The sequence below is a fragment of the Mesoplodon bidens genome (genome assembly GCF_964165515.1).
Source record: "Mesoplodon bidens genome assembly, chromosome: 3".
NCBI lineage: Eukaryota > Metazoa > Chordata > Mammalia > Artiodactyla > Ziphiidae > Mesoplodon > Mesoplodon bidens.
Genome location: NC_138178.1, coordinates 65,091,364 through 65,117,242, shown reverse-complemented (window position 1 = coordinate 65,117,242; position 25,879 = coordinate 65,091,364). Strand labels below are relative to the sequence as shown.

Genomic DNA, 25,879 nt, shown 5'->3' with positions numbered 1-25,879 from the left:
ATGAGTTACTTGTAGCTCCCTGCACACTCCGTCCCATTTCACATTCCTGTGTACCCTCTCCCACAAAGCCTATTCAGCCTCTGGGCTTGGGCCTCTCCTCCAGGAAGTTGCCTCTGACCTCTCCAGGCACCTCCTTTGGGCTCCCATTCTTTTACCACTACAATCACTGAACTGTATGGAAATTATCTGCTTCTGTATGTGTCTATGATACTAGCATTCCACATTCCTTGAAGAGGACAGCACCATCACTGTATCCCCAATGCCATGCACACAGTAGGTGCTCCATATTTGTAGGATATACTGGACTGAAAAGCATCTGTAGTTTTTTGAATATCAAGGCCTTTAGAATTTAGCAACAGATATAATTAAAACACACGCAAAGCATAATGAACTGCAGATAGCACCAACATTTAAAACATACTGCTGCTCTGGAACTGAAGTATCTCCAAATAATTAAAAACTACATGTTGAGGGGGTGATACAGAGTTTATTGAATTAGATTTTTCTATTTACAACTGAGATCACATCTACATACTATTTTGCTAGTCTACATGGGTACATTATTTCTAACGAGTTTAGACTTACGATGAATGGGCTCAATCATACAAAAAAACACACACACACACTCACACTAATTGTTTTAAAACAGTAGTGCATACATTACACTCCTCCTATAAAGCCAGCTTTGATTAAAAACCGCTAGTTTCAAAGATCAGTCTGATTTTGAAGATGAATCAAGATACACGCTGTATGATTCTAAAATCTATTTTATCCATTTTGTACAGTTGCTATCTTACTGAACTATAGTATATATTTTTTAAAAGGACACTGATGAGGGGCACCATCTGGTATTAACTTTAACCAGACAGCTGACTGTCTCCCCCTCCCCCCAGAAACCTTTGGCCAAGAGTTCTCCATTGTGAAGACTGAAAGGACCCGGTGATACTTCAGCAGCAGTCCCATTACTGCTTGGAGGTAACAGAAGTAGGCTCATGTCCGCCTTTAATTCTACCACACTACGCAACTTGCAAATGGTTCTGAGATTAGAACATTTATCACCGTACTTAAACACTTACGGACATGGAGAGTCAGCTAGAACAGGGGAAAAGAAACTCACAGGTGGGTAGGTAAGGAGGTGGACACGTGAAGAGCCAAACTGCTCTGTCCGACACCTGTGTACGTGTGCTTTAACTAAATGAACTCAGGAGGCCAATAGCAGTGGACCTGCTCAATTCACCTTCCAAATCAGAACAAGACTAAAAAAGCTCAGGTTTGAGTTTTCTACTATGCATAGGTTCCACCGGTGATGAGCAGCTCATAAGCAGGATCTCTACTCCTTCTGCACAATACGATGCAGGCACACAGCATGCCCAGCAGCTGTGGGAAGAAAACAACAATGGGAAAAAAAAAAAGGCTGAAAACCCTCTTACAGCAAGTGCGTATTTCTTTGTTGGCAGTGGAACTGTTTCTAAGTTCAAAGATCTCAAATCATCAAAAAAGCACTAACAGTAACAGAAGCAATTTCAAATGAATACATTATCTTTTAAGGAACTAAGTACCAAGTTTTAGCTTCTCTGCTTCACACCTAAGAACAATCTGCGAAGCCAGCAGAGAATCAAGTCTCTCCTAGTGCCATTCCCATCTCAATCTAGAGCAGTGCTGTATGAAAGAACTTTCTGCAATGATGCAAACAGTCTATACTGAGCTGTCAAACATGGCAGCCACTAGCCACGTGTGGCTACTGAGCACTTGAAATGTAACTAGCGCAACTAAGGAGTTGCAATTTTTATTTTATTAAAATTAATTTAAATTTAGATATATGTGGCTAGTGGCTACAATACTGAACAGCAAAGGTCTAGGGAGCGGAATGATCAAGACTATGTATGCTGAGCAAATTTAATAGTGGTGTTTTTAAGCATCTGGATTTGAGGGAGATAAACTTTATAACAAACCACAAAGTGAAAAGCCCAATACATGAGCAGCCCAAAAGCCCTATGGGGGAAAACCAATCCTGATACTAAAAAGTATAGTTCAAAGGTTTTTGTTCCACAATTATTTACTATTTTTGAAATCTAGGTTTGGCTCTGTGGTATTATATACATATTACTTTTTAAAGGTCACTCTTCCTTCATCATTTTATTTTAATAAGGCCTAATCCTTCTGTGGTAGCAAACAGGAATAGTAGTGCCATGTTATTTTGGATAAACGAGAGGATTAAGCTGGATTAAAGAGAAACGATTCTAGAATTCTTGACCTGGCTTCTTACAAAATATAAACAGGTACTAAAGAGCTAAATAAATTAATTTGCTGCTCTAACTTTTCATAGACAGTGAAAGGTCTCAGTTATTTGATTTTTAAAAGGCAGGGCCCTCTGTACATATGGGGTCAATCTAATTTCAACAAAGTGTACCCGATCCATAAACAAGACTCTCAAAAGTCTGAAGTGGAAGATTACTAATAAGACACATGTACAGAGAAAAAGGATGTCCTCAAACTGAATTCTCCATGATAAAGTCACACTCTCCAATTTCTGCCCTTATTTATTAGCCTCTATTCTACCCATTCAGGATATATACTTGCTGCTTGAATTCATCAGTTTCATTATATCAATATTTGCTGAGTGCTTACTTGTATAAAGCACATTTAAAGACATTTTAAAAGTGGATATTGTTGAAAGCTTACTAAATATCTTAAGCCAATTCTAGACATGTTTAGTATCTAATTCCTAAAGAAATACATTTCCATTCACTGTACAGCAAAACATTCTTAGAACAGTTATAAGATCAAACACAATTATGTTCCCAGGCAATGTTAAATTGAGCAATAAAAATGCTAAGCTCTGAAGTTACTGATTAGCTTGGGGAAAAGATCTCTTCCCATCCCCACTTCCTCACATTCCTTTCAGTTGGTTAACTTCTAACGAAGGAGTCAGCATTCTCAAAATGGGGTCTGATATAAGTATCCTTTTTTTTCCTGACTTTAATTTCAATTAAATCAACTTGTACTGATTTAAAAACAATTAAATAAACTTGATAAAACCCTACTCATGCTTGGAAATGAGTCTGTTTAAGAACATTAAATACTACAATTTAAGAAAAAAAACATTAAGCTCTACACAATAACTTCTTATAGTGCAAACCTCATCACTAAGTATTACAGGTCCATTTCCAAAGCTTTGCTATACTAAAATCTCATCAATTATTGAAATTTTCCAAAAACAGATTTTAAAATATCACACAAATATTTTAGCTCCACTGTGATTTCTTGCAACGAAACTTTCCCCTGTAGTAGTCACATCATGAGAACTAATCTACACTTAGTCCAAATATAACACCCAGCAACTGCAAAAAATGATTAGTAAATACATAGGCAAGTGGTGATTAAAAAAACTGCCAAGGACTAAAATGCTCTATGATACACTAGGTAGGTGGCATTATGGGGAAGTAGGTATTTTATACAAGGTAATTAGAACCGCACACTGAAAACACCCTTTTCTGAGAAAAATTTAGAAATACCGATCAAAAAGTCATCCATATTCTCTGACCCCTCAATTTCATGACTACAAATTTTTTGCTACAGACTTTGCCCATATATACAGAGGATATTCACTACTTGCATTTCTGTAATAGCAACACTTCCGTAAGTGCCCATTAATGCAGATAAGATATGAAGTATGTCCAAAAAATAGAATACTATATTGCCACAGTAGCATATTAATTTGTTTTTAAGAAGGTACAAAAGGTTACATATCATATATCATATGTAACCTTTTGTACCTTTTATGATACTTTTGAAATGATAAAATTTTAGATATGGAGGATTAGTGGTTACCAGGGTATGGGGGAGGGGGCATAGGACAGAGGTGGGTGCAATTAAGAGTATCAGGCAGACACTTGTAGTGTTGCAACTGTTCAGTATTTTGACTATGGTGATGGATACAAGAACCAAACAGGTCATAAAGTTGTACAGAATTGAATACACACATAGAAATGAGAAATCTAAAAAAAATCAGTGGATTGTATCAAGGCCAATATCCTGGTTGTGATATGTAATAGTTTTGCAAAATGTCAACCACTAAAGGAAACTGAGCAAGGCATACAGGATTCTGTCTGCATTGTTTCTCAAAACTGGAGGTTGCATACAATTATCTTAAGAAAAAAAGGTAGAAAATTGCATCCTATAAGCTTCTATTTGCATAAAAAATATTTATGTGCTTGTCTAACCACAAACTACTTCTGGAAGGATATACAGGAAACTGCGAACAGTGGTTGCCTCTGCAAGGGGGGACTCGAGAACTGGGGTCAAGACTTGAGAGGGAGGCTTACCTCTTACTAAATTTGTATCTTTGAAGAAAATTTTATCAAATGGGTTTTTCAATTAAGAAAATTTCAAGAAGTTAACAATTAAGATTAATTTCCCCAAAATTAAAAAAAAAAATCTTAGCCACTCAAGAATTAGCTTCCCAAGCTTTGGTTTTAAGTTTTTAAGGAAGAATTACTTGAAATACTTTTTTAAAATGACTGTCAGAATCAAGCCACTCGATTTTAACTATCTGGGGGCCCAATCTGAAGTGCTATTCATTTATGTATTTTAACTCATTTTAATGAATTAAAATAGAAGTCAGAAGAGGCAGGAAGGAAATAACAATCTCAACCTCCTTCACACTTGGCATACAGACCAGAAAAAAGCAACAAGGCCTTGGGAACCAGTTCTCTGTGAAATTTTGCTTTCGATCATTCCATCTTAAGGACATGCCAACGTTGTGAGACTCAAAAGACTGACAATTCCCATTTTCCCCATACTGCCTTTGCAGAGAGCCTTACCCACAGCTGACACTTAAGAGCTTGCCAAATCAAAACCTAGATTTTATTATTATCACCAGACTGTTGAAATATAAAATTTATAGCTGATCATTTGTTCATTTAAGAGGCTGGTGACTCTCAAAGAAGTGAAATATCTTGCTCATTAAGAAACTAACAGTATAATGGGTGTAGCAAAATTTTTAAAATCTCATTCTCTTATAGCTTTCAGGTTTTTCTTTCTTGGTAATTTTGGTCCTACCCAAACCTAGACCACTTAACAAGACTAGAGCAAGGCTGGGCTGATGTTTCATAAAGGGCAATACAGTAAATATCTTAGGCTTTGTGAACCAAGAGACAAAATTGGTCTCTGCTGCAACTATTCAACTCTGTCACCATAACACAAAAGCAGTCATGGACAATACATAAAATGTGTGGTGCTCACACAAAAAGAGGTGGTGGGCTAGACTGGCCCACAGATGACCAAAACTCAAACAAGAGGCTTTTACTGGTAAATTAAGTTTATGAGAAAATTTCTTCTTAAATTCACCTTTATGCCTTAGAACATCAATGAAATGTAGCTTAATAGTACCACAAATCACACTCAAAATCAAAGGAGACAACGCTTAAATATTTTTGATACTCACAACACTACCAAAAATCAATCAATCTTTCCCATTCTTTAAAATTGAATTTCCTGTGATAGCTCTTAGAGCTACCCCACTTTAGAACCTGAAGAAAAGTGCTAATCATTTTTCAATGCTAATACATTGTGTATTCTAACCAGCTTAAGTGTCAATTTGCTGTCAGATTTCATAACAGAATTTAGGAATTCAATCTTCTGAGAATCTTAATTCTTCAATTTGTAATTGGAGGCAGAGTACACATGGAGACGGGGTTCAAGCTTTAGTGATGGTCGTAAATCATGCTATCCTTGCTCTCCCTCATTTTCATGGCCTTTAAAACCAGGGACTGGAGAATCTCCAAGCATCCTTCTAGCTCTTTCTCTATCAGGGTAAGTATACAAGCATAAAAGCTCCCTGCTCTTTGAGTTGTTTCTGCCTTCATTCAGGTTTTCCACACACATGGCACCAATCTACATCAGATTTTGAATATCAAAAGTTTAAACATTTATAGGTACTCTTAAAAAAAGTAGAAAATTATTTTATTTCAAATGGATGTTTTTCCCTTTAAAACCAGTTTTTAAATTTACAAAACCACTAGGTTTTGAGACTGTAAAAGCTCTGAATCCCTGACTTAGTTTTGCTGAACTGAAAAGATCAAAGCTTTATCAGCCATTATTTAAGTCAGGGTGATTTAAGTATAAAATGCATATGAGAAGGCATACTTAAGAGACTAGTTAGAATATTTATTAGCCCCCACTAAAAAATATTTAATGAAGAAATATCTGACTGGTTAATAAGCTTAACTAGATGAGGGACATATCTAAAGTGTTGATTTTCATCAGTCTTCTATATACATGTTGCACATTTCATGATCAAAAGCACCATACAGTTCTAAAGCTTTTTTTGCTGCACCGTAATACATGCAGCTTTATTACCACACATAAAATCATTAAAAATGCACAGATCAGGATTTCACTTGGGAAAAGAGACCTCCCTCACGTTTCATTATTTTTAGCTAAATGAATGTGTTTACACAAAGAAAATATGAGGTACACCCCTGCTGACCAACAGATTACTGCTATGCTGAGCCACAAAGTAAACGCTTAGAAGGGCAGCGACCATAGCAAATAGAGCTGGGCTTTTTAATGAATCATTTCAGAGCTCTTTGAATATCAGCAAAGTAAACATTCACCCTTTTGCCATTTTATAAGGCACTTCCTGTTCAATACACTAGTTTCTGTTCAAATATACAGAGAGCAGACAAGCCAAGCAACTTAAATATAAACTAGCAATTATGTTGGTTTTTCTAACAACTAAATGATATCAAAACTTTCTTAAAGTAGATTCTCTAGACCTGAAGCATGTTTCAAGAACATACTAAAAGAACACTAAAGAACACTCTGAGAACTAGATCTGATGCAAAGGATTTTCAATCATTTTCAAATAGTTGTAATATTCCTCTAACAGAATCCCTAAGATATAATGTATATACCCAAGAAACTAGGAATGTAGATTATACTGGGCAGAAAAATAGCCACCTTTCTTACTTGTTTTTTATGTGGGTATGAGGGATAAAGGATGTGTATGCGGTTTTTTTGATAAAGTGACAGGTAATTAAAACAATTACCAGCTACTTTGTACAAGCTCTTATTAAGGGGGAAAAAGACTGTTTTCACTGGTAGGAGCTGGGACAAGTCCCCTCAGCTACCAGAAAGACATGGTACATTTCCAAATATGCCAAGTGGTGTAACAGACTTCTTGATGACAGTCCTTCTAAAAAAACTAAGTCCACAAATACAAGGGAGGTTAGAACCTCAGTTTTTAATTAAAGGTCTTTCCTGTAAAGTGATAAAATTGCTCCTGTTACTGTAAGAGACTAGTGTAGTGCCACTAGTCTTGATTTATGTATATGAACGTATAAAACCCTTGACGACAGAAAAGCAAGAAATGGAAGGAGAAATTTTAAAAAGATTAAAATAAAACTTTCCATTTCCAAGCTAAAATACAGCAGTTTGATTTTTTTTAATTCTGTGAAGTTCTATTGAAGTACCTCCCAAAAATACATTATGACAACAGTTTGTATTTTGAACAGGTCACTCACTAATCAAGTCAAGAAAATAAGATAAGGAGTCCCCTCGCACATGGTTCCCCCATCCAGATCTCTGGTTTCTGGGACCATTCTGGGTCTATGTCTAGAGACAGGAAATGGAAGATGCTGGAAACTGGTGTCTGGTACCTCAATCACTTCCAAGTTATCTATATACACAAAGATTAACTGCACTTAGTGATTAAAACCATTCAGGGTTGACATCAGAGAATCAGTACACTCTGAAAACTCCTTGGCTAGCCGTGCTTACCTGAATAGCTGCAAATGCCAGTGCTGCCCAGATAACATGCATCATGATTTCTTGTAGCTTCTTCACAACTAGAGCCTCACACCCCTGAAACACCCAAAGTCATCCTCATCAGTCTTTTTAAAAAGTGAAAGCTGCAAGGTCACATATTACTACTCACTGGCAGAAATGGAAATGACAGAAACTAAAAGAGGGAAATAAGATAATGCATTTGAAAATAATTTATATTAAAATTAAATGGCATTAAAGACAAATAAAAGAAGGTAGAAAAGAAGTTCCAGGTACAGATAGTTCACCAAGAAAAAAAGCTACCAGGCTAGATTCAAGTGTTGGCCAAGAAACTGAACTTACCTCGGCATAGAGGTCAGAGGGGTGGGCCAGACTGCCATTACAGCTGCTGGCGGTCTCTCTGCAACAGCTAAGAGGGACACTCTGGTTTTTGGTTTCTTTGAACCAGTCTGTATTTTCCCAGTCTGAATAGTTGTGAATTCCACAACAATGCAGCTAACAGAGAAGAGAAAAGAGATATTACTCGTCAAAGAACACATACCCCTGTGCTGAACTTTAGAGTTCTATGCACTGAAGAGCTTTAAGCTACTTTTAGACCAGTGATGTCCAACAGAACTTTCTGCAATGACAGAAATGTTCTGTGTCTGTATGCTCGGTATGGTAGCACCTAGCCACATGGGGCTATTGGGCAATTAAAATGTGGCTAGTGTGACTAAGGAACTGAATTTTTAATTTTAATTTAAATAGCCACATGTAATTAGTGGCTCTAGAACCTCCATTTGAGAAATCATATTGCCCACAAGGGGTAGTTTACAGCTAAGAAAAATCTTTACACTTTGCCTGTTAAATATCTAATCCTGAGTTAAATATTATTTCCAATGACAAAGTATTTAAAATATTTTGTCTGAAATGTCTGGGATTTACTTTAAGTTAATCTAGCAAACAATATGTGGGAGTAATAGATGAAATAAGATTGACAAAAAGCTGACAATTTTGAGGTGGGTTTGTGGATACAAAGATCTACTGTATGATTCTCTACCTTCAGGTATGTTTCAAATTGTCTACAATAATTTTTTTTTAATGGTTTTGTCTGTTAACCTTTCTGGTCTTGCTTTCTCAAGGTATATGAAGACTTCTCACCTCCTCTAAAGTCCATCTGGATGCTGAACTTTCCTGTGACACGTACCTCTCTTCCATTATCACCTCTTTAGCTAATTATTTTTAAGGGAAAATCAGATGCTTCTTATCTGGCTATGACTAGGTAATGGTGGGAAAAAAAACTTTTCAAGGGTGAGGGTAAGATTATCGGACTTGGACTTCCCTGGTGGCGCAGTGGTTAAGAATCCGCCTGCCAATGCAGGGGACACGGGTTCGAGCCCTGGTCCAGGAAGATCCCACATGCCGCAGAGCAACTAAGCCTGTGCGCCACAACTACTGAGCCTGCGCTCTAAAGCCTGTGAGCCACAACTACTGAGCCCACGTGCCACGACTACTGAAGCCCGAGTGCCTAGAGCACGTGCTCCGCAATAAGAGAAGCCACCTCAATGAGAAGCCGTGCTCCTCAAGGAAGAGTAGCCCCTGCTCGCTGCAACTAGAGAAAGCCCGTGCACAGCAACAAAGACCCAAGACAGCCAAAAAAATAAATATATATTAAAAAAATAGCATTGATCATTTAGTTTGACAACTCATGTGTAGCTGCATTTGGAAAAAAAAGATTATTGGACTCATCATGAAGCTAACCATGGCTGTAAATGTATACTGCTAATTTACATAGTAACAGAGTTAAGTTTAATGTTTGCTCAACAGTGATTGGTCCTCAAAAACAAATTAGCCTCAGAATGACTCACCTGTCTCTGTACATAATCAATAGCCCGGCTAGCAGCATCAGGGTTGGTTCCATTGTAGGTCTTATATACTTTCTGAATGCTGCGATCAACCTCATTTTCCACCTGAATCAAAACAAAGAATTCAGTCCCTCAAAAATACTGGTAAAATTAACATTAGTCAAGGCTCCAGCTAAAATGCCCTAATGGCATGTGTGCAAAGTGGCAAGATATTTCTGTGAATTTCTTGTAAGAAAAAAGTTTTCTCCCTTCCTGCCTCCATGTAGATTCAGGTAAAACTTTAGACATATTATATCACACAGATTAAAAGTAATCACAGAGAAGATTGTGTGCAAGATGGCAGGCTACCAATTTATTCAAGAGGGAGAAAGCAGTTGAGCCTTGAGATAGGTGTCCTAACTTATAAACAGACCACCTTCTTTTTCAAGTAAGTTTTCAGTGGGTTCTCAGAAGACCTACTCATTTTCCTTTCCTAAAGGAGGTAAAAATTAAACAACTTAAAAAGCCCCCACAAGATACTTTTGGGACAAATACCAACATTATTTCCATTTTACTTATTTAACGTTTAATTAGACTTGGGCAAATATGTAAAAGTAATCAGCAGGTTAAAAAAAAAAATCAGTCCTTAGAAGTGGCACCTTATGAAGAGCTGCAGTTCAATGTATGTGAATGAGAAGACAGGAAATAAAATCTTCATAATGTATTGCCAAGCGGCAACTAAAGTGTCATTTAATAAAGTTTGCTTGTACCAGATTCTCCTTACCCTTCTAAGACGATTAGACCTATTTGGTAATTTTATCAGTGATGTGGTAAGACTATAAAATTGACAACCAGATCATAGGTAGGGGTATAATCCACTGCATTCTTTTTTTGGCATAGTTGTCTGGTACCTTATGTAGCAACGGTTGAATATTAAATTGGGATATCATGCCTTTGACTCAAAATCATAAGAGAATAACCCTACTATGAGAATAACCCTACTATGCCTTTATAACAGCTCTATAGTTATCCCCAAATTAATTTAAAACAGCCTGTTTAGCCTTAAATGGTACTGTAGATGGAAAGCAAAAGCAGGCAAAACAGAAAGGAAAGGGGAAAGAAAAGAAGAAGAAATGACCAGAAAAGAGGAAAGAGGGGCAAGAAGGGAGTGGCTGGCAATAGTTGCCTTAGTGTTTGAGTTGGTAGGACCCCTTTTTCCTCAGGAACAAGTTCCAGGATTACAGCTCCCAATCACCTTTTTCTATGTCCAGGACCAACGCATTTTTTTTTTAAAAGAGGCAATGGAAAATGAAATCCTCAGTTTAGTTCTTCTAAACAGAAATCTGGGAATCTATATAGGGAATCTATAGGCTGAAGAAATTTGAACAAAGCTCTCAGCTGACCAACTATTCATTTGCAGATCATCCTATGGTCATTTAAAGAAAACTACCTACAAACTAGGACAGTGGTAGAATTAACACTTTGCTATATTAAATGAGACTAGAAGTCCTGACACATAATTTCTAATTATCCTTACATTTTCAAAGCAGTGGCTTAACTGAAGTCAGGCAAAAGAAAATGTTTACTCTCAAAATGAGTTTGTTCTATTTCACTTGAAACACTTAAGCAGCCACCTTTTAAAACATATACATTCCAGTAGACAACATACCTTTGCTCTGTAAACATATCCCAAAACCACTACAACAACTTCTGTGACAAAAACCAAGAGTAGGATGATGACAAACTGTAAGGAAAATGTAAGGAAACATTGTCAAAAATTAAATACAAATGAAAAAATAACTCTAAATACTCTCTTGATAAAAAGCAATTATCTGAGATAACTGCTAGAAGTTTAAGACAAGTGCTAATTCTGTTCCAATTATAAAGAGAGTCAAAGAGAAAATGGAGTTTCATGCTCAAATTCAAGTAAGTAACACAAATGAATATTCCCACATACTTTTACGACACATTCGATCCGTGAAGAGCTAACTTACCGTGGCAAGTCCACAGCGGCTTTCCCGGATTGTGGCACAGCAGCCAATTAGCCCAATAATGAAGAGCAGGGCTCCTACAGCTATGATCACCACGGCAGGGATGAGAGTGTACACATCTTCAAAGAAGTGGTCATAGTCGTCGTAAGTGATGAAGACATAGGCTCCCACATAGCATAAAATGCCAGCTGCTCCCTGTAAAAAACAAGGTCAGAGCACTGGTAAAATTCTCCCACCCCTGCTGGTAAAAATCCCCACTATTTCTTAGCATGTTATAACTCAATGAGATTTTCCACCACTTTTAAATCTCTTTGTAGACGTTTTTTCTGTGAAGCTGAAAATTATTCATTAGTAAGAGCATTTCCTTACTAAAGTTGTAAAGTTTTCCAAGCTCCATCTACTTTTCGATAACTGCTGGTTCATCTAGGACCAAGAAACCATGAATCCAGTAAGTAAGACTGATGACAAGAATGAAAACACACACACATCCCAAAGGGCTTCTGTAGCTCAATTACATGTCCGATAAGGGTCAGTGTGGAGGTGGGGACTGCCCCCAACAAATGGGGAAATCGGGTACAAGTGGCAAAGGCAGGATTTGAACCCAGGCAATCTGACTCCAGAATCTGCATTTATAATCTCCATCTAATGACTTGGGGAAAGAAAATACAATAGCAACTAATAACCATGATACCCATATCTAAAACATTTGCTGTCCTAGTTGAGACTATGAAATTTACCATTTTCATAGCTAGAGGGCTACATTACTAAAGAACTGTACAAACCCTTCAGGTCTATTTATTCTTTAGTGTTTCTCAAACTACATGAATAGGAATCACCTGAAGATCTTATTAAACTGCAGACTGATTCAGTAGGTCTGAGGGTGGGGCCTGAGATTCTGCATTTCCAACTAGCTCCCAGATGCTGCTGATGCTGCTGATTCTTGAACTACACTTTGAGTAACAAGGTTTTAGAGCACCTAAAGGGAAAGTGAATGCAGAACGTCATGGAACAGCTGCTGCTCCAGACACAATGCTCCAGTTACAGAGTTTTACATACATTTTCCTCTTATCATTGTCAATTTTGCTATCATTGTGTACCAGCACAACACTGACAGCCCAATGCTGCTTGCTTTTATGTGAATGAGCAAATACAGTGTGAGGTTAAGTGTTAAAACATTTGGTTTAAATGAATTACCATTTATAGAGCACTTTGAGACATTCACATGAAAAGAATTATTTCACCATTCTTCAAAATTTTAACACATAAATCATTAATCTTCAAACTAGAAAAGAGCCTTCACAATGATACTGGAAATATCGTTATCTCCTCTCAACCTGGAAACTCAGTTTATTTCTTAAGTCTGTGGGACCCTGTAAGCTTGGACATCATCAGTATATTTTCATATACCAGGCCAATAGAATCATTCAGATCTGGAAGAAAAAGACCCCATTTATGGAAAGTTGAGAAAGTAAGTTGATTTTTTTAAAAAATAATAATGAACTTTTAAAAAGAGAAGACACGACTAGAATAATGGAGGCAATTTAAAAAACCATATTCTTTTTTTTAAAGCTTTTTAAAAAAATTTTTTTTTTTTTTTTTGTGGCACGCGGGCCTCTCACTGTTGTGACCTCTCCCGTTGCGGAGCACAGGCTGCGGACGCACAGGCTCAGCAGCCATGGCTCATGGGCCCAGCCGCTCTGTGGCACATGGGATCTTCCCGGACTGGGGCACAAACCTGTGTCCCCTGCATCAGCAGGCAGACTCTCAACCACTGCGCCACTAGGGAAGCCCTAAAATGTTTTACTTATTTTATTTTATTTATTTTTGGCTGCTTTGGGTCTTTGTTGCTGCGCGTGGGCTTTCTCTAGTTGCAGCGAGCAGGGGCTACTCTTCGTTGCGGTGCGCAGGCTTCTCATTGCGGTGGCTTCTCTTGTTGCGGAGCACGGGCTCTAGGTGCGCGGACTTCAGTAGTTGCGGCTCGCGGGCTCAGTAGTTGTGCCCTGTGGGCCCTAGAGCGCAGGCTCAGTAGTTGTGGCACACGGGCTTAGCTGCTCAGCAGCACGTGGGATCTTCCCAGACCAGGGCTCGAACCCGTATCCCCTGCATTAGCAGGCAGATTCTTAACCACTGTGCCACCCGGTAAGTCCAAAAAACCATATTCTTTTAAAACTCTCCTCTGGCTTTCAAGAGGCCCCACTGCTGGCTTTCTTCCTATTTCTCTCACTGCTTGCTCTCTCAGTCTCTTCATGGACTCTTCTTTACCAGACAAATGTTAGTGATCTCCAGGGTTTTACCTTCGGCCCTGTTTAAATAGTTCTTATTTTGTAGGCTCTCCTTGGGCTATACTAGCCATGGCTTCACCAGCCACTGCAGCTCTCTACCTAAGCCATCATCTCAGGACTACACATCCCCATCTGAAAGCCCCACAGACACCTTGCCCTCAACTTACCTCAAACCCTCTCTGCCTTCCTGCCCACTCCATTAAACCTTCCCACATATTCTGTATTTCAGAGCAAATGGCACAAGACAGTCATTTTTTTCTAGTCAAATGCCTGAGAGTTACTCTATTTTCTTTCTTTGTCCTACCTCTACATCCCATCAATCACCAAACTCCTTCAGATTTACTTTCAAAACACTACCTGAGGGCTTCCCTGGTGGCACAGTGGTTGAGAGTCTGCCTGCCGATGCAGGGGACACAGGTTCGTGCCCCGGTCTGGGAGGATCCCACATGCCGCGGAGAGGCTGGGCCCGTGAGCCACGGCCGCTGAGCCTGCGCGTCCAGAGCCTGTGCTCCGCAACGGGAGAGGACACGGCAGTGAGAGGCCCGCGTACTGCAAACAAACAAACAAACAAAAAAAACCCACTACCTGAATACCGTAACTTCTCTTCAACCCTCTGCAGTGCTTCTGTCTTAATGTGGGCCTTACCATTGTTCACCCTAAACCTTATTTGCTGACCCTCCCTGTCCCTTAGTTATATGTTCTTTATATGATCAGTTATTTTTGTTAAAAATATAAAACAGATCAAGGCATTAACATGTTTAAAATCAAGATGAGGCAAATAAGGCCCCTGATAAACTAAGCTGTTCCTCCCTGCTTTTCAGGCTCAGACTCCATTACCTCTCATGTACCCTGAACAACAGAAAGCTGTTATTTCCAAATGTACCACATATCCTCTTACTTCTTTACCTCTGCTGTTCTCTCTGGAATGCCCTCTCTTCATCTGCCTGGGAACTCCTTGTCACCCATTAAAATGCAGTTTAAATATCACCTCTTCCTCTTGGAAGCCATTCTCACCCATTTCAGGTTGGATTAGGTGCACTTGGTCACATACCACCCCCTACACAGCTCTAACAGAGTATTTATTACAACTGCTGCAATTATAACTATATATGTCTCAGCATGCCATTAGGGCACAAACTTTGCCTGTCAGTCTTTCAGCCCTGTACCACCACCCAGCACCTAGAACAGTGCCTGGCACATAGAAGGTATGCATCAAAATTCATTGAGTACAATTCATTTCATCCAGTCCCTTGAAATTGCCCTCCTATCTCAATCATAAAGCTTTGGTTTGAATTTGCTTTGTTTCTCTTCAGTCCAATGCTTATAGTTTTTAGTCCACCATTCAAATAAGATTTGGCAACTTAATCCAGCTTACTGAATTCCTGATGGCCATGACATCTGGAATACATTAGTTTATAAATGCTTCACCTACAGCAACTGTACCTGTTCAAAGGCCCTCAGTTCACTGACATACTTACTTTGGTGACATATTATTATGAGATGATGGAAGGCATAGGAGAGGGGAGAGAGGAGAAACAGCTTAATAGTCTGGGTGCATTAACTATAGAAGTACATGGAATACTTAACACTCTTACCAAACATTACTTTTTCTTGACTACATATGTGTGATATACAAACACACGTGTATACACATACACATTTTGTTACAGTAAATGCTTTTAGTCCCCAAACAGAATTAGAAGAATACTAAATATGAAGCAATCAAATTCTGTCCAGTTTGTCTTCATTAGTCATCTCTCTATCCTTTGGACTCTTAGCTTTTCTTACTCTAATAGGCAATCTTCATTTCTTAAATGGCTTGAATTAAAATGAATTCCATCTTTGAGCTGCTAGTAAATGAAATTTAAGACCACATAAATTTGAATAAAAACGGGATAAAACTGGAAGATATATGTACTCCACAATTAATCTGAAGCATGGGAAAGTAAAGAACCGTCTGCATTTTAAACATGAAATGATGAGTTTTCAACCTAAAGAGATCCCTATAAGGCTCACACTTGGTGCTGCCTGGGAGTGGGCCAAGTGAAATGCTTCCAGTGCAACCATCCTCCACCCATGCAGATAACGAATGCAATGGAAGGCTAGGAGGAAATGCCATTTGTAAAGCCGCCTGTTCTTTTCTAATAGACTTGAAAGCAGTTTCTTTTCCCAGGCTGCAAACTAGTCAACATCCAAATCACACAGCAGAGTTGAAAACATAACGCTTCTGTTTTGACAACATACAGTGGGAAGCAACTTAGCAGTTGCACACACCAAAGCAGAAACTGCACCGATTGCTGATATGAAACTATATAAATCAAATTACTGATAGAGACTGTCTCCTAAATTGAAGGTAACTTCAAAGATTTCTTCTTTTAACGGCATGTATACATAGTGCTTAAAGTTGTATAATAAACAATTTATGAAATGACATCAGTTACTTTGAAAATACAGAGAAGGTGTCCCAACAACAGCTGAAGACCTAAAAACAGCAATAAACAACTGCTTTAATGACATCCAACCATCAGTATGAAAAACATAGGTAGAGCTTATATGGTAAACGGAAGAAGGTTATAAGTAATTCCTAACTAGGGACTTTGTAGTCATGCAGATTTTTGATATAGGAGTTGTGGCTATTAGAAAGCCTAAAAGGTAAGCAGGGTTAAATCCTTCTGAAGGGTAATGCTGGGATTGAGATCTATCAAAGGATCTGGGCTTTGCCAACAAACCAGCTGCAGGGGGGGAAGAGGAGATGCAGCAGGAGAGGGAATGAAATGTAGAACTTGGAAGCAGCTGAACTGCATTAGTCACCGCTGAGAAAATCTGAGCCTATAAGGAGGATTTGTGCCAGGACAGTATACTAAAAATACTCATCCTTTTTACAAATAAGTGAAGGGAAATTTAAGGGAAAGGCTGAGAGCTGAAACTACAGAAAAAAGAATTTTTTGAAAACCATTCTTCCTTACCTTTTAATAAACTCATGTTCTAAATTAAGTCACAAAATTTTAAAACTTTAGGAAAGCCAGTGCTTTTGCAACCCCAAGCTGTTCCTGCAGAAATAAAGCTACCTGTCAGAAAACTTTAGAAGTATGAGTTCCAGAAGTATGACACTTCACTTTATCCTTTTACCCTTCCACTACATATTCAACACATACAAATGTGAAGCCCCTTTAAAATAAGAAATTTCAATGTTATGTAAGATTGATTTTTCTACAGTTTAGAAACCAGTGTTTTGGTTTTAGAAACTAATTGTTTTGTTTTTGTACTTTTGAAATCCTCTGTGAAAGATGATGAAATGCTAAAATCCACAAAACTCCTAAATTCTTTACTTTTCTAAGGAAGAAGGAATATGAAATGAAAGGGAGCACATCAACCACAGTGAAACTTGCCACTGGAATCAGTGAACATTAAAAACAAAACAGCCTTGTTACAAGCCAGGAGGTAAAACACCTCTGTTGTGAAAAGTGCATCTATATGGAAATTTAGAAACGTGAAGGTGCATCCCACATCCCACAGAGCATATGGGTGAAGATAAAGCAAAGAAGAACAGGAGTGATTTTCTTGCAGTGGTATACAGGAGTCATGGATTCATTTGTAGAAGGGAAAGAATCAGGATAGTGTAAGGATGAGGGGACCGTCTGAAGTCATCCAGCCAAAAAGCACAGTGTCTCACAAATTCTTGTTGCCTGCAAGAACTACTCCTTCAGTGTGATTTTAGCTTCCAACAATCAATTGGTAAAGCAGAAGCGACTGGAATGTTGGGAGAAAGAGTAGAAAGGCCTGGCAAAAACCACCATGTATTCTAGACTTCATAAGAATGCAGATTTCAAAAAGTAGAGAGGGGAAAAACAGCAGCAGAAATCCATCTTATGTACCTATCTCTTAACATTTAATTCAGAGTCTCCTGTACGGTCATATTAGTTTTTCATGTACCTCGCTTCTCTCCTACAAAGAACCCATTGGTAATTCTATGCAGTGCATTTCTGAAAGCTTTTCCAAACTCCACCCTCCTCGTGCCATTACAAGTGTCTTAAAATCACCTCAAATCTTTCAGCATTCTACTTACCGTAATATTCTCTAGTCAATCCTATTTGTTTCAATTCTGACTTACTCTGACGAAATACTTCATATCATTAAATATAATTACTCTTACCAAGTCCAATGCCTACATATTTCATTTACTCTCTTATCACTCAAGAAAAAAAACTATCCCAAAGATTTCAAATCCTCTTTCAGAGATTAAATCTACTCTAACCAAGAATTTCTGAATCTATTAAAATATATCATTTTCAACCTAACAAATTGGTCAATAATATAGGCAAGCAGTATTCAAAGATATGTAAGGGTACAGAGAGAAGAGCCCACGGAAGTATAGAATAATAAAGAATAATCTTTCTGGAGAGCTATCTGGCAACACATTATTAGCCTCAGCATTTATACTTCTGTACCTACTAAGTGCACTTCTAGGAGTCTATTCTTAAGAAAATAAGTCAGATGGAAACAAAGATTTGTATAAGGTATGTTCATCAAAATGTTTTAAGATTATAACAAAATTATAATAGCGAAAACAAAAGAAAAAACCCTAGCATCCAGAGGTATATTTGCATTATAGCCCTTAAATATGTTAAAGCATAATTTAGTAATATGTTTGTGGTGTGTTAGGGGAAAAACACACTTACATGCAGACATTAAAAAAAGGAAAAAAAACATCAAAATGTTAATACTGGTTGTCTCTGAGTGGTGGAATCATGGTAACGTTAGTTTAAAATACTTTTTAGTGTCTTCTTTAAAAAGCAAATATATTATTTGCATAATCATAAAAGTAAATATTTAAAATTATATCTGAAATTGAGACTTTGTTGTTCTTTCACAAACGAATTCTTAGATCTGTCCTTAACCACCAACATAAAACTGGTATCTCTTCAATCCCAAATATTTTAGGCACTTCTGCCAATCTTCCCTGTTTATCACTTTTCTTGGGTCTGCCTGGCTTTGACTCATCTTTAGATGTTTTCTGACTATCTAACACAATTCTGATCCTTTCAGTACACATCTTTTTTTCCCCCCATAAATGTCACCTATTAAGGAGACAAGAAACAAACAAACAAACAAACAAACCCTACTTGGAGGGGTAAAATTTTGACAGTAAGCCACTTCTGCCATCATTATCAATATCACCATCATTATTGCCGTTATTCTTAAAGAAAAAGTATTTTAATCCTTTAAACCAATATTATTCCGATGATATTCCAAAGGTCATGTTCCTCAATTTTGTCCTATTTTCACTGTTTCTGTATTTGGTTTTTTATAATCATTGTTCATCTAGCTTAACAAAGTTGTTCTATTTAATCCAATTTATATCCACGAGTTGAAAGACCCCAAACGTTCAGGTTGCAATGAAATTGGAGATCTGCAACTGCCACAGCCAAATTATTTTAACAGCATGGAAATTAAATATTTTCAGATTGCAGGGCTCCAGGGGTCATCTGAGAAGCACGTAATTTAAACATGCATTTTTCTTTGAGACCCTCTGTCCTCACACCCTACTCTAACTGTAAAAAGAGTCAGTTATTACTACTGGAGCCTGAGGTCCTTAAGCTTTATAATAGTAGAGTTTGTCCTTGCTTGGGTTACGTGTTTAATCAGTAGCAGCAACAATGTAAAATACAGTACGTCAGCATTTACCATAGATTCCCTTTTAGTAAATCAAGAACAAATACATCAATGCAAATAATTGTTCTCATCTACTGACTCTACAAAACTATTAAGGAGGGGGAAGGAGGAAAGAGATGACATTTTTAAAGGAAGACTTGAGACTCTCCGTGAGTATAAGGGGAAGGGGGAGGGGGAGGAGCAGCTAGAAATTAAATTCAATAGAATATTAAATGATTTTGCCTGCCTGACCCCTCTTCCTATAAGCTGTCAGAAAGCAGGAACTGTACCTTTTTGCATTTCTCAGAAACATGTAAAGCACAGATATTCAACAAGTATTTACTAAGTGAATGATTCTCAGAATATACTTGTTTGATGCAAGTATAAATTTTATAGAATAAAATTTCTGCAAAAATCCTAACCTAAGTTGGATCTTATGGAATAAAATTCATTAAAATATTTCAAAGCATGATAAATATCCTAAAGAGCTAATAAACAACCTCTTCCTTAAACCGCCAACTAAAGAGAGCTTTCCTGACTAAGTTCCCAGTGCGATGCGCTCTTCCAGTTAATGATTACTCAGAGCCACAAGGCACTTGGATGGTGGACAGCTGACTTAGAATGTAGTAAGAGTGGAAATATTCATTTTCTTAACTGTCAAAGTTAAGAAACAGGTCTCCTAATATATACCAGAACTTGCTTTTCTTCTAGTGAACTGAAAAATAACTATGAAAAAAGAAATCTGTTAGCTGAAGGTGTGTTCCAATGACACATTCTTTGTCAGAGCAGTCACTCATGATGATAGGAATACAGAAGGTGGAGAAACAAATTCCAGGATGTTCGATGAAGGTTCCGGTTTAAAAGTATCATATTCTCAACTCAAATGTGCAAGATGTGCTAGAAAACACAAAATATGTATCTGGAGATTTGTGAAGAAGAAGTCTTCCTTGAAATATTTCATTATGAATTTTTATCTTTTAAACAAAAGCATGAAGGTATAGTTAAGCTTTCTTTTGGTAATGTGAACACAGCAAGTATATTCTTGCCTTAGGGCCTGTAGGCTGTTCCTTGTCTTAAATGTCCCCCATCTCCTCCAAATCACCCCAAAATCTGCTCCTTCACATATTCCAGATTAAATTTCATCTCCTTGGAGAAGAGACCTCTTTGCCTAAAGCAGCCACCCAATCACTCAATCACATCACCCTGCTCTAAGTCTCTGCAGAACACATCACTATCTGATATTTTCCTTGCTTTTTTTTTTTTTTTTTTTTTTTTTTTGCGGTACGCGGGCCTCTCACGGTCGTGGCCTCTCCCGTTGCGGAGCACAGGCTCCAGACGCGCAGGCTCAGCGGCCATGGCTCACGGGCCCAGCCGCTCCGCGGCATGTGGGATCTTCCCGGAGCGGGACACGAACCCGTGTCCCGTGCATCGGCAGGCGGACTCTCAACCACTGCGCCACCAGGGAAGCCCTTCGTTGCTTATTTTTAATTGCCTTGCTCCACCAAAAAAAAAAAAAAATTCTGTAAGAACAGAGATATTCATTTTTCCACCATTCTATCAGTAATATAAGCACAAAGTAGGTATTTAAACATTCGTGTTGTATTTGTTTAACAAAGCAGTTTTCCTTAATTATATGTATTCACAGAGGGAAGGGTAATATGAAACTTTTTTTTAAGATAAGGTAAATTTTAATGCTTATATAAGGCTTTTAAATATGATTTGTATGTAAAGGGTATTTCAGATGAGTGAATGATGATTAGTGAAGGTGCCACATTCCAAAGTTGTTTCCAAAAGCATTTGAAAGGTGTTTAACCTTGTGGTATTTCTCACTCCACAGCTGTGTTAGCGTTACTATGGCCTTTCATACTGATGAAAAACAACACCCTAAGCAGATGTGCCAGACTATAAATTCAGCAAGCATGGACAAAGCTTTCTCTTGTAGTCCCTATAATGCCTAAGACACATATGAGCAAAATAAATACTAGCCAATTGGTTTTTCTCACAGGGTAGAAAAAGTAAAGGTAATTTGTATAACGTGGGTCTTCATTAAGTACTCAATTAACTTGCCAGAATAAAAACCTGAAATTATGAAGTACTGATTTAAACTTGTTTTAGATGAGGCCTCCTGGGTCAGATCAAATGACCCACTGAATTAAGACTCTTGTCTGACCTTGGTGCAAAAATGTAGTTTAGAGAAGAGGTTAATGACTGTTCCAATAGCCTTCAAAATTTAGTCATGTAACTCAAACACTCTTGTCTTCCAAAAATTATCATGGGTCTAGAACTAATACACTTACATTTAAAGCTATGCCACTCCATAAAAAACAAAGAGATCCAAGTTGTACATCCCTTCACTAGTCCAAAATTACCTTTCATGCTATAGGCCCTAATATTTTGGAATTTGGTGAGGCACTCTCAATTTCCACTAAGACAACCTTCAGGATTTTAGAAACCACTATTTCCCCTTTGTCTGTGCCTTTCCATAGTAACTTCCTTAGACTGCACTGTCCAAAATAATCTACACCACGTCAACATTAACAGCTTTTGCTGTCAGATTATTCAAGTACGTATCTATTTGCACATCACAGCTCTTTGAACAAGCTGCCAACAGAACCAGGATATCATGATATAGAGAGGTGTAGTTTAAAGATGTTGACAAAGCAATTAAACTTTAACACTTATCAACAATCAGTCATTACCACCTGACAGCGAAGAGCCAGTGCAACAGAGCCTGGGCAACTTTGCCGAAGTTGCCCAAGGGAACCTAGATAAACTTTAGAGATGCTCTGTGTAGGGAATGCTTATTCTTCCACTTATAGATTAAGGCATTAAAAGGAGGAAGGGGCCACTATATAAGAATATACTTATTAGAACTGAAGAATGCATTACAAATTCCCAGGAAGAACAAGTTAACATCTGTTTTATGTACTTCCTCATAATGACCTAATTTTTTAAACTGACAAGTTAAATAGTGTTGTTTAAATGCTGGGGCAGGTTCTAAACAAGGTTAAAATCAGTGTTTTAGAGCAAGTGAGTCTAACACAGCCTAAAGAGTTCCTTCCCCTTTCCAAATCTTTTGAAATTCCACTTTGCTCTAACACCACCGGCTCTAGAGCACAGGACAACCTGGGTGTGAAGGCTGGCTCTGCCCCACCTTGCGTGTGCCCCTTTAAGTAAACTTTAATGTCCTCATCTGTAAAAGAAGCACAATATTCCCTGCCAGATGGAGTTGTTATGAGGATACTCCATGTAAAGTGCTTAGCACAGTGCCTGGGTTCTAAAAGCACTCAAATATTAGCTATGATTACCAACATCGTCAGATACCAACAGTTGGTCCTTAAACTAATACTTTGGCGCGAGACATATCTAATATTGTTTCCTCCTTAGTTATGTTGCACTAATCCTGCTGTATGCCACAGTTTTTTTCCCTGCATGTCTGCTTAACTTCCTCATCACAGCTCACAAATGTTTTATTATCCTACTAACCTAGATAAAGAGTGTTTTTACCACACAGTTTAACTTCAGTCTTGGCAAGAAGCCACTATGAAAAGCACAACTGAAGTTCACCATAACCTTCTTCACTAAGTGCCAATAGTACCTATACTTACATAGTTTCCAAAGATTAATGAACCTTTGAATTAACTGCTATTTTAAATGAAAATTTAATTATTTAAAGAAAATGGCTCCTGCATTCCCAATATTTTGTTTCATTAGCAATTCCAGTCCCTGAGCTTGAAGAGCCTAGAACTCACCTGACAGTACACAGACTCTTCTCCAAGATCAAATTGTTATGCCCATAAAAATCACAAGGAACTGCAAAGGCTACAAAGCTAAGTCTATACCTAAGAATCTTCTTACCTAATAGTGTTTCTCATCTGGAGAGCCCTAGAAACTCTTATAGCTTTTAAAAAGGCTTGTAAGTCAAACTAAAGTAGAAGAAACACTGCTCTAATTGGAAAAGAAGAAATCATGGAAACATCAATGACACGTGGGTGATTCTGAACAGTACTATCGGCCCTACCAGTCAGGATTCTTTCCATCACACCATAAATATCCTGAAAGACTCTATGGCAATACATGTGTGTAGTAAGTGTCTTATTATATGTAATTATCCTTTTATGCTACAGCAGTCAGGATATGAAGAGTTTCCTCCTTTGTTGGGGGAGGGGAGAATGTGTTGTGAGAAGGAAAGGATTCCTCCTAATTTAGGTATGTTTGTGGGAAAGAGTTGAATGGGGACATACAAAAGTAATGGGAAGTGGGAATGTTCAAGAAGTGTCCTGGGGACTGGGGATAGGGAAGTGTGTCCAGGACAGCAAGGGTTTAAGGACATGGTCAATGATGAGGAAGGAAAGGTGACTGAGGACTTCACCTGCAATACCAAGAGGAGGTTGAACCTTAATCTACTGCTGAAGCTTTTGGGGTGTGGGCGGGTGTTTATTTTTTAAATGAAATAAAGTGATGTGAGGGAAGAAATGCTTAATAAGATTTATCCGGGTGCAAGGTCCAGATGAACTAGAGGGTGGAGAGACTGACAGGAATAACAGGTTATTACAAAAGTCCCTGGCGAGATAAGGACCTGAAGTAAGATGAAGGGGCTATAAACACCCCTTTCTTTGAGGGCGTGTCCAAAAAATTCGAAAGCCACCCTTTATTGAAAGTGAACTAACTCATCGCTTTCAAGATCTTGTGACATCCGAGTCATATTTAACCAAGGTTTATAATCTCAGGCTACCCATCCCCAGGACCAAACAAACAGACGAATTTTCTTGGTTACAGGATTATTTGGCTTCTCAAGTTTAAACCGTTCCGTTTTCTGGGCTGGTAACCAGTCAACCAGTTCTGCATACACAAAAAGCTCTAAGGCAAAATCCCTCACCCCTGAGTCGGTAGCGTCCCCGCACTTCTGCACCGTTTGCTCGCACGCCTCGGGGCTGCCACTGGAGCTGCCAGGGCTCCGGGCCCCGACAAAGAAAGCGAAGCCCGACCCTTTGGGGAATATCCTATTTCGAGCCTGCTGTCCTGAAAGAATCTGCAATGAGAGCTCTCCGTCCAGCAGGCTGCTCCGGGGAGGGGGGAGGCCGGGGGGCCTCTCGGCGCCGATCCCTGGCACAGAGCTCGTCGGCGGGGGCATCGGGCCCGAGCACGGAGACCGCAAGAAGCCCCCGAGGGCTTCCTCTCACCGCCATCTACGCCCGGAGCCTTCCGGGCCGGGCCCCCTCCCCTCGCGCCTCCACCACAGGGCCCCCTCGCTCCCTTAGCGCCAGCCCCGGCCCAGCCTGGGTCCCCGCTGGGCCCCATAGGCGCTTCAGCCGAGGCCTCCTGCGGGCCGCACCGCCAGCCCCCCGCCCTCTCCCGCCCGCCGGCCACGCTCACCCAGAAGATGAGGTTGAGAAACACCAGCACGGTCTTGGAGGAGGTGATGCCGCACTGGCCCATGGTGCCGGCGGTCGGCTGGGGCCCTGCTCGGCGAGCGGGACGCGCTCACCGAGCGAGGCGTCAATGGCGAAGGCGCCTCCCCTCTGGGAACAGCACGGCCTGCGAAGCGTTCACCGCAGCCCCCGGCGCCGTCGCCCACCCCTAGCCCAGCAAGCACCTCGCTCCTCCGCGCAGCCGCCGCAGTCTCCGCCGGGCCACCGCGCCACCCCCTGGCAACCGAGTCCTGCCCCCAAACCGGCAGCTTCAGCCAATCACTCCCGTGGTGGCTACAGCGAGACCACGCCTCTTAAAGGAGACGAAAGCTCAGCGTCCTTCTTGGCCTCTGGCCGCCCTTGGATGCAGACGGCTCCTTAGGGAAGTTTCAGAGGACCAAACCCAGTCCTCTCCTATTGAGCTGCGTTTACTATGCCAGGCTTACAGGTGATTCAGAGTCCGGAGAACGCTGTCTTTCTACCTAGCCCGTTCTCCCCTAAGGAGGTCGGAGACACTAATTAATCTCCCACTCCACATCACAATTTTCCTGACAAAGTAACACCTAAGCATTGTCTGGGAGAAGTGCAGTGAACATCAACAAATATTTATGGAGAACTTATTGTGCCAAGCGCTAGACTAGCTCTCAGAAGAGTCATTGGAAAGGAGAAAAGGCTGGTGAGGGGGTTGGCAATGAGACATTTTCGTGTAGATGTGTGTTGGGAGCAAGGTAACACAGAAGTCTATTCCTGGGTAGGCATTTTGGAACAAGACTTAGAAAGATTACAGAAACATCTTTTTACATTGCAGCATTTCACACTCTTCCCCCAATCTTGCATCGATCATAGTAATGAACAGTTATTGAGAGCTTACCCCATGCCAGACTTTTTAGGGCCATTTGCTCAATTAACCTCCATCACAACCTTAGGTGAAG

At 39.3% G+C, this 25,879-nt stretch overlaps 1 protein-coding gene across 1 annotated transcript; it reads right to left on the bottom strand.

The window, feature by feature from the left end:
- Positions 1-467: 467 nt before the first annotated feature.
- On the bottom strand, positions 468-25,174 carry TSPAN3 (tetraspanin 3). The gene is made up of 7 exons (XM_081229153.1): positions 24,913-25,174; positions 11,606-11,797; positions 11,281-11,355; positions 9,636-9,737; positions 8,131-8,283; positions 7,783-7,866; positions 468-1,377 (listed from the first exon to the last, which is right to left on the bottom strand). The coding sequence occupies exons 1-7, from the start codon at positions 24,973-24,975 to the stop codon at positions 1,285-1,287; spliced, it is 762 nt and encodes a 253-aa protein (XP_081085279.1). The 5' UTR covers positions 24,976-25,174; the 3' UTR covers positions 468-1,284.
- Positions 25,175-25,879: the final 705 nt, after the last annotated feature.

Excerpts from the sequence above, each read along its gene's own strand:
- TSPAN3 (XM_081229153.1), bottom strand. The coding sequence starts at position 24,975 with ATGGGCCAGTGCGGCATCACCTCCTCCAAGACCGTGCTGGTGTTTCTC. Across the intron at positions 9,738-11,280 it reads GATATGTTTACAGAGCAAAG|GTGGAAAATGAGGTTGATCG; the intron begins GTATGTTGTCTA and ends GTTTTGATTCAG. Across the intron at positions 1,378-7,782 it reads TGGCATTTGCAGCTATTCAG|CTGCTGGGCATGCTGTGTGC; the intron begins GTAAGCACGGCT and ends TTCTTCCCACAG.